This window comes from Lacerta agilis, chromosome 2 (assembly GCF_009819535.1).
Source record: "Lacerta agilis isolate rLacAgi1 chromosome 2, rLacAgi1.pri, whole genome shotgun sequence".
Classification (NCBI taxonomy): domain Eukaryota; kingdom Metazoa; phylum Chordata; class Lepidosauria; order Squamata; family Lacertidae; genus Lacerta; species Lacerta agilis.
Window position 1 is genome coordinate 23,537,618 of NC_046313.1, and position 9,067 is coordinate 23,546,684.

At 48.5% G+C, this 9,067-nt stretch overlaps 1 protein-coding gene across 1 annotated transcript; it reads left to right on the forward strand.

Moving 5' to 3' along the window:
- The first annotated feature begins 3,123 nt into the window (after nucleotides 1–3,123).
- SOX9 (SRY-box transcription factor 9) lies at nucleotides 3,124–8,349 on the forward strand. The gene is made up of 3 exons (XM_033138926.1): nucleotides 3,124–3,949; nucleotides 6,405–6,658; nucleotides 7,524–8,349. The coding sequence occupies exons 1-3, from the start codon at nucleotides 3,519–3,521 to the stop codon at nucleotides 8,333–8,335; spliced, it is 1,497 nt and encodes a 498-aa protein (XP_032994817.1). The 5' UTR covers nucleotides 3,124–3,518; the 3' UTR covers nucleotides 8,336–8,349.
- The last annotated feature ends 718 nt before the right edge of the window (nucleotides 8,350–9,067 follow it).

A 9,067-nucleotide genomic window follows, 5' to 3' on the forward strand; every position in this document is an offset into this window, starting at 1 on the left:
GAAACCCTGCCTAGGTTGCCTAGGGACTCAGCCCTCTTCTCCGTGTGCAACTAAGTGCAAACACATGCGCCCACCTTGCCTCGAGGCAGCAATGCAATAACCCCTCGATCAAGTGCTCTCTATGGGATCCTTGGGGATAGGCATGCATAGAGTCCTTTCACCCCGGACCTCAAAACATATATCTGCAGCCCGATCCTATCCATGTATCCTGGGAGTGCTAACTCATTAGGGGAAACTAGGATGTGAAAAATAATAATTAAGTTATTGCTTGAATCCAACAAGGAGAAAAGGCAGCAACTACTGGAGGGTAGAGGGTGGGTGGCTCCATTTCTCCCTCCCTTGGTACCACTTAAACTGGGAGGTAAGACACACTGATATAAGTTTCAGTCATAGTTAAACACGTCGTTTACGTCTGAATCGCTGCAGTAGATCCTAAGCATGCTGGCTTAGAAGTTGGCTTGTGCGTAATGGGGTTTATTGTGCTTGGAGCAATAGGGGTTTATTACACATACATGTGCAATTGGAAGTTGCACAGAGGGTTGCATCTTTAAATCCCCTTCCCCTTTATGATTTGGTTTTTCTAGGTTGGAGGGGGCAGGAAAAGTCGATATAGTCAGAGGTCTTCGAGAGCAATCTGTATTTGGGGGGGGGGCACAAATGCAACAGGCAAAGAAAGGCTTTGTCATCATCTAGATGGTAGCATGGGGAAATTTTGCGGGTGCGGAGATAAAAAAAGAGATGCGTAAGGTGACGATCTGCGCCCCCCCCCCTTATCCCAAGCAGTTTGTTTTAAAATGAACTGTCTCTGAAACTTTTGATATCTTTATCAGTTTCCTTGACTCCGAAGCCGTTTCACCCGGAGAGGCTGGCTACATATTTACAATTGGATGGTGTAAGGGTGGCAAGGGGGAGTCGAGCCCTGATATATCAAATCGCCAGAGACTAATCTGTGCGAGTGTGTGCGCGTGCTCTTCAGGAGATGCAGTGCTGTGTGTGTGTGTGTGTGTACGTACACCACCTTGAAGGGGCGTCTAGCAGCCTTGAAAACGTCGGGGTTAGTTTTCTGAGCCTATGGTGCCCCCTCTGGATGGAAAGGAGAAGTACACTTGATCGGCAGCAAAAGGTGATTTGTTTATATATGTAAGTCACTGTAAAAGTTCCAAGAAAAGTCTGAAAGGAGAGTGGAAAAAGTCCACGGAAAGCAAAGCAAAAAGGCAATGGAATGGCGTCTGTCCTAGGGAAGGCAACATGACAGCTAATGATTTAAAGAGTTTGCAATGCGGGAAGCGCCCACAACTGACGTGCTGTCGAATTGCTAAGCGAGACAGTGGGATGCGCACATGACGTCTTGATAGATGGATTATCAAAAGGCGAATCAATCGCAAACTGCGCCCACTTTCTCTCCTTAGCCGTTTCTCTGGCGCAGCCAAGCTTTTCGGCTGTGCCAGAGCGCATCCCCACACTGCGCATTCTTTATATCCGTCGGAAAACTTTTTTCCTCCTGCTGTGTCACCTACTTTTTAAGGAAAGATTGTGGAAACAGTGCAAAGCTAATAGGTATTTATATATATGTATGTATGTATGTATGTATGTATTATATGACCTGAGGTTAGTAGGCATAGCATCTGATTCAAAAACAAATCAAAAACATTTCACAACAGACGTCTCTGAAACGAGATCCATCTGAATATACATAGGAAACGAAGAAGAAAACTTCTTTCTCTCTTTCTCCGTGGTCTGAGCAGCGGGGCGGGGAGCGATGGGGATGAATTTCGACGCGTAATTCTTCCCCTTGCGCCTGCTTCGCGTCTGGCCTTGGAAGACAGCATGTCAGCGAGCCTAACAAGTAAATCCAAGTACTGTCTTTACGATGAAGGATCACGCTTGAGGAAGAAAATCCTGAATTATAGGGATTTAAAATATATTAGATCCCTCCCGGCAGGATGATCATTCTCATAGGTTCAACCCTTTCTAAAAAGATGCGTAGCCCATGCGCAGGTTTACTTGAAAGTAAGTCCCGCTGCTTTCCGTAGAGCTTACTCCCTAGTTAAGCCCCTGGGTTGAATGGTAGGCTTGTACCTGTTGACTTTTACGGCGGAAAGTCGTGTCTGCTTGAAATAGAAATTTGTTCATGTTATGTTCCTACTCAGCAGATCACTCTCAGCTTGATATTTTGGAGGAGGGTGTTACTGTCATTCACACACACACACACACACACACACACCACTAACCCTACGTCAGGGAAATTAAAGATAACCATTTTTAAAAGGAGTCGTCCTAGCCTAAGTATATAGCGTAGAAAGGGGGTGGTGGTATTTAAAACTAAACCTCTGGGTCAGATTCTCACGCCGTGAATTGCAGTGCAGTGCTGAGGAAGTCAACCTTGCCTTCTCTTCCTGAAACTTTTAAGTATGGATAAAGCATTAGGATGAGCAAACAAAAAACAAAACAAAAAACCCTCCCATAGGAGAGGTGAGTCAGAAAAATCACTGGATTCAAAGCTAGGGGGGCGACAGATAGAAAGACAGAGAGACATACAGAGGAGCTCTAAGCTCTTTCCGAGTGAGTGAGTGAGTGAGTGAGTGAGCGAGCGAGCAAGCATTTGTTCCGCAGTTTTACCCGAGCGATGACGTATCTGCTGGGGAAGATTTCATGCCTTTTCTTCAGCAGAAATCTGCCCAGATCAACAAGTAGAAAAAGAAAGGAGAAGAGTTTACTCGGAGGAATATGTAGCGCAAGAGTTGGGAAGTACAAAGGCTCAACTGCAGCGCGCGACAAACTTTCTCTTTCCCCCTCTCCCTCTCTCCCCCCGCATTTTCCTCTCTGAGATCTGCGCTCATTTCTCCCCTCCCTTCAGAGAGCGGCGAGGAAGGAGGGGGAGAGAGAAAAAACTTTTCAGCCAATCAGCTGTGTGCCAGCCTTCCAGGGGCAGGCCTGCCATTGGCTGAAAGTTTCTAAGGTGAAATAGCAGAGGAGAGTATTTATTAAAGAGACCCAGAGAGAGTTAGTAGAGCTGAGCTTGAAACCGACTAGGTGATTTTGGGAGCCTTTATATATATACATATATATAAATTCTTTTTCCCCCTTCTCTACCCTCCAAACTCCGAGGAACTTTTTCTCCTTTTTTGAAAGGGGTGGAAAATATATTTTGATATATATTCTTCCGTCAGCCCCTCATTGACTATCAACGAAAAAGCTGCCCACATGTCCATTGCTTGAGAGCAAATAGCAGCAGCAGCAGCAGCAGCAGCAGCGATTTTGCAAAAGCTTCCGAGATCCGAGGTCTTCTTTCCAGTTTCTGCAACCCAGGCGAGACGTTTTTGGTGCTCCTTGCAAACTTTTCGTTGTCGTTGCCGCTGGGCTCGAATCTTTTCATGCAGTTTTAAGAGACCCTGCCACTTTCGCTTTTTCACCCCTCCCCACCCTCCTCTTCCTCCCCCCACCCACCCCCTCTTCCCACCCCCTCTTGCTCGCTTTTTTCATTTCCACCGATATCCCTCCCTGGGCCGCTTTCTCGCATGAATCTCCTCGACCCTTTCCTGAAGATGACCGAGGAGCAGGAGAAATGCCTGTCCGGCGCCCCCAGCCCCACCATGTCGGACGATTCGGCCGGCTCCCCTTGCCCGTCGGGCTCTGGATCGGACACCGAGAACACGCGTCCCCAAGAGAACACGTTCCCCAAAAGCGACCCGGACCTGAAGAAAGAGAGCGACGAGGACAAGTTCCCCGTGTGCATCCGAGAAGCCGTCAGCCAGGTCTTGAAGGGCTACGACTGGACGCTGGTGCCCATGCCCGTGCGCGTGAACGGATCCAGCAAGAACAAGCCCCACGTCAAGCGCCCCATGAACGCCTTCATGGTGTGGGCGCAGGCCGCGCGCAGGAAGCTCGCCGACCAGTATCCGCACCTGCACAATGCCGAGCTGAGCAAGACGCTGGGCAAACTCTGGAGGTAAGCGCTGGGGATGGGTGCAAGGGGGGGGGGGGAGGAAGCGGCTTGCCAAAGGGGCGCTGGGACGCTTGCTCCGGAGGAAGCATGCAGAGGATCGCAGCCCATAGTAGAGGGACGGGGAGGGTCTCCATGGTTTGATTGTTTAGCTTCAGGGGTGCCAACTTGAATAAAATAATTCAATAAAGAACATAATCGATCAGAAGACATGGTGTACGCACCTAATTTAAATGGCAATGCCCGTCAACTTTTTTTGGGGGGGTTGGACCCCTCAAATATTTTATAGGGGTTGCGAAGGAACCTCGGCCCCTTGAAGTTGGCTCCTATGCTTAGTTTTGCATCACCACGCCTTGGCAAAGTCTACTTTCCGCCACTCAGGGTCTGTCTGTGCAGCACAGGAGCCAGATCCTAGGGGCCGAGGGCCCAAAGTTGCCCCCCACCCAGTTAATGGGCATTGCCATTGAAATGGTTTTTGTGTGCCACGTCTTGCGAGCGATAATGTGGGGTGGGCCTTATCTGGAAACACACATACACAATATTTTATTGAAGTTTGGGTGCGCGCACGAGAGAGAGAGAGAGAGAGAGAGAGAGAGAGAGAGAGAGAATGTATGTTAACAGGGACAGACGTTTCCAACGGGGTGGTTGGTGGGAATCTGGGGTTTGGAGATCCCACACTGAGCTCCTCCTCCTCCGCAGAGGTAGCGTGGAGAGAGCCCAACTAACGCGCAGCTCTTGGGGTGTGTGTCCCTTGAACTTCACATGCATGTGGCAAACCGGGCATTGGACTCGGTGGGAGCTACTTCCGAGTGCAATGGGATCGGGCTCTGCAAGAGAAGTTCTGGCTCTGTTCTGTTGTTTGTACCTTGGTTTGTGGACATATATGTCCATAGGAGCTAACTCCTAGGGGGGTCCCTTCACCCTCCCTCCATTAAAATATATGAGGGGGCCAGGCCCCCAAAAAAGTTAATGGGCACTGCCATTCAAATGGTGTGTGTGTGCCGTGTCATGTGATCAATTATGCAGGGCAGGTCCTCCCCCCCCCCAATATTTTATTCAAGTTGGCACCCCTGTATGTTTCCATATTTGAGGTCCTGTTTTAGCTTAGGGGAGAGAGGGAGGGCAAGGCCATGCTCTGGTTTGGCAGCATTGCTGTATTTGATGAGATGCCCGGAAAATAAGGCTGTAATGTATACTTCCACAGGAGGAAGTCCTAATAAACTCAAATGGGCTCACAGCAAAGTAGACCTGCATAGGATTGCATTATAAGAGCAACTAAATGAGGAGGAAGTGCTAAATCCCTTATTTTTAAAGTGTCATTGAGATCATGCCTAGGAGAGAGCTGTTCCATCTGCTTTTTTTTTAAGGCTGTGGTTACTTTAAAAGGCACTCTGCACATGCCCAGGAATAATTTATTTTGTACACACCTGCCCAATTTTTTTTAAAAAACATGTTACAAGGTTGAGCTCTGACAACTCAAGCCCTGTTCTCAAGACTAAACATGAATGGCACACATTTGGGTATGTGATGATTGTTGGTGTAAGTTGGCAAGTGTGGACCAATAGGAGGTTGAGTAGGAAGGATGACTTGCAACAGGAGGGAGGCAGAGAGGGAGGGAGCAGGGAGTTAAGAGAAAGTGAGTCAACTGATTGAAACATAAGCTTGTGACTTTCCACAAGAAAGAGAGAGAGAGAGATAAATGGTATTTGCAAATGAAAGGTTTTTGTTGTTGTTGTTGAGTTTAGCTGTAAAAAAAAAAAAGGTGGGCAGTTTAAGGGTGCCAGGAGGCACCCAAAGTGTGGGCGTCCTAATCTGTATTTGTGTGAGTGTGTCCTGGGTTAGTTGGTTGGGGGGTGGGGGTGGGAATAGAGTGATGGCTCCCAACCAAATTCCAAGTAAGGGGCCAGAGCAGAATTCCTGTAGTGGCTTGATTTTTGTTATGTCTTTATTGAAAGTAGCCAAAACACTCTGCTAATTTCTTGCAAGAGGGACCCTAAGATGGTGTAGAAAAGGAACTGGCAGAGGCAAACTTAGCAGTACGGGACAACCAAGTCCTTTCCCTGACAGTGCCCACAGGTCCCAGAGAGAGAGACAGAGACAGAGACAGAGACAGAGACAGAGACAGAGACAGAGACAGAGACAGAGACAGAGACAGAGACAGAGACAGAGAGAGAGAGAATGCTCAGATAGCAGGATGTCTAAAAACTGCCTTCCTTGCCAGCTTTGCTTGGACATTTTGGCATAATGTCCTATGTCCACATATATCTGGATCCTGACCTTGGTATGATCAGAAGCCCATTTTGCACAACTTTGCAACAGCTGCCTGAGACAATGCTCGTTGTAGGCAGGCTGATTCTATTTTTTTTTGCAAAATGAAACCTGACCTAAGTGCTACATTCTGGAAATCTCTGCTGTTGACACCATTGTAAGTAACCACAAGGCCCCTTTCTGTCTCGCCCAGGTTACTGAATGAGAGTGAGAAACGCCCATTTGTGGAGGAGGCGGAAAGGCTGAGGGTGCAGCATAAAAAAGACCATCCAGACTATAAGTACCAGCCACGAAGGAGAAAGTCGGTCAAGAACGGGCAGGCTGAGCAAGAGGAAGGATCTGAGCAAACTCACATCTCCCCTAATGCCATCTTCAAGGCCCTGCAGGCGGATTCTCCCCAGTCTTCATCCAGCATGAGCGAAGTGCATTCCCCCGGGGAACATTCTGGTAAGTGTGCCGTATGCCGCGGTTCTGCTCGTAGAAATCATAGAATTGTAGAGTTGGAAGGGACCCTGGGGATCATCTAGTCCAACCCCCTGCAATGCAGGAATATTGCGTTGTCCCATATGGGGATTGAACCTGCAACCTTGGCATTACCAGCACCATGCTCTAACCAACTGAGCTGTCTATTACACTTTTAATGAGTTAGGCTGCTCCCATTCAGGTGGATGCAGAAAAAGAGCGCACTTAGCTATCTGTTGCCCTTATGCACCCTGAAGCATCTCTATAGAACAGAAACAGGATAACACGTGTGACAGGGGGAAAGCATGTGCAGATGTGTGTGTCCTTGGACACCACTGTCAGCAAGTACGTCTCACGGACAACAGCACACAGCATCATTTGCACACAGGACATTCAAAAGGGCTTTCTCTCTGCCAGCAATTCCCAATCCAGTTCGCACCTTTGCAAACCAGTTCTATAAACAGCACTCTGTCCTCTTTTTCAGCGGAGCACAGACTCAAAGGTACAAATCCCTTTGGCTGTACAAAACAACTGATCTATAAGGAGCCATGCAACTATCTTCAGTGGCAATTCCTTATTACTGGTCACGCCGCCACCATCCTCTCCTTTCACTCACCTCCAGACAGAGTTAACCATTAATGGAATTATCATTGGAATACAACACCTCCTGCTTATAAAAAAAAAATGGCTGCTGTTAGATTTCCAGCGCTTTATGGCACTCTGTCTGGACCCCTTATCAGTTGGAAGATAGGCCCAGGTGTGGCTTGCCTGCAGTTTTGACTTCAAAGGGGTGGAGGGGAAAGTAGCATGCTTACTCTGACAGATACCGTTTCTCTTGTGTTTCCTGCAGGACAGTCTCAAGGGCCACCGACCCCTCCCACTACACCTAAAACAGATGTGCAGCCCGGTAAGCAGGACCTGAAACGGGAAGGGCGCCCCCTGCAGGAAGGAGGAAGGCAGCCGCCCCACATCGACTTCCGAGACGTGGACATTGGCGAGCTCAGCAGCGACGTCATCTCCAACATCGAGACCTTTGACGTCAACGAGTTCGACCAGTATCTCCCGCCCAACGGCCACCCCGGGGTCCCGGCCACCCATGGCCAGCCCGGCCAAGTCACCTATACCGGCAGCTACGGAATCAGCAGCACGGCAGCCGCTCCAGCCGGCACAGGGCATGTCTGGATGTCCAAGCAGCCGCAGCAGCCGCCGCCTCCATCTCAGCAGCCGCCGTCCCAAGCGCCGCAGCAGGCCCCACAGCAACCGCAGCACACCTTAACCACGCTGAGCAGCGAGCCAGGGCAGGCCCAGCAGAGGACACACATCAAGACCGAGCAGCTGAGCCCCAGCCATTACAGCGAGCAGCAGCAGCACTCGCCCCAGCAGATCAGCTACAGCTCCTTCAACCTGCAGCACTACAGCTCCTCCTACCCCACCATCACTCGCTCGCAGTACGATTACACAGACCACCAGAGCTCCAACTCGTACTACAGCCACGCTGCCGGCCAGAGCTCCAGCCTCTACTCTACCTTCACGTACATGAACCCCGCCCAGAGGCCGATGTACACGCCCATTGCAGACACTGCGGGGGTGCCTTCCATTCCTCAGACCCACAGCCCGCAACATTGGGAGCAGCCTGTCTACACGCAGCTCACCAGGCCGTAAGGTTTTTGACGGACGGCAAAGCGTCTTCAGACTTTGGTGAAAGTTTCTTTTTTAAAGAAGAAGAAGAAGAAGAGGAAGAAGAAGCAAGCTAAACATGAACAAGTAAGAGAAAGGAAAATCCCAGAATGCCTTGCGTGTCATATAGCATCCTTCCGAAATCAGCTCCATAAACAAACATTCCATGGTGGACTTAGAACCTTTGCATTGAGGGCAATTTTCATTCCCAAACAGCCAGCTTAGTTCGCCTAGGTATGGACTTGGTGATTATTTTTTAACAATAACTAAAAATGAAAAACAAATAATTTTTTATTATTATTACGAAACTCAGAAGTATTCCTCTGTGAGGAATATGCTCTATTCTAAGTATTTTGTTTTGTTTTGTTTAGTATGTACTGTGTATGATTCGTTACCAATTTGAGGGGATTTTATATGTAATTGTACTTCTTGTTTTTAGAGAAACCTTTTTTTTTTAAATGCTCCTTATTCTGACAGCTAAACAACACTTAGCAAAACGGCATGCCTTAGCCAGAGGTATTTTTGTATAGTTAATGGTCTTTCGCTTGTAGGCAGCAAAAATTAAAAATGAAAATGTGGATAAAGGAAAAGCAAACTGGGGGAGTGGGGGCTCCACTAACCAGTGGTCATTTATTCAATGTGATGTTGTGGATTTGGAAAGAGACTTTATTTTTCCAGCTGGGAAGTAAAAGGGTTTTTGCAGGGAGGAGGGAGGTT

Excerpts from the sequence above, each read along its gene's own strand:
- SOX9 (XM_033138926.1), top strand. The coding sequence starts at position 3,519 with ATGAATCTCCTCGACCCTTTCCTGAAGATGACCGAGGAGCAGGAGAAA. Across the intron at positions 3,950-6,404 it reads ACGCTGGGCAAACTCTGGAG|GTTACTGAATGAGAGTGAGA; the intron begins GTAAGCGCTGGG and ends TGTCTCGCCCAG. Across the intron at positions 6,659-7,523 it reads TTCCCCCGGGGAACATTCTG|GACAGTCTCAAGGGCCACCG; the intron begins GTAAGTGTGCCG and ends TGTTTCCTGCAG.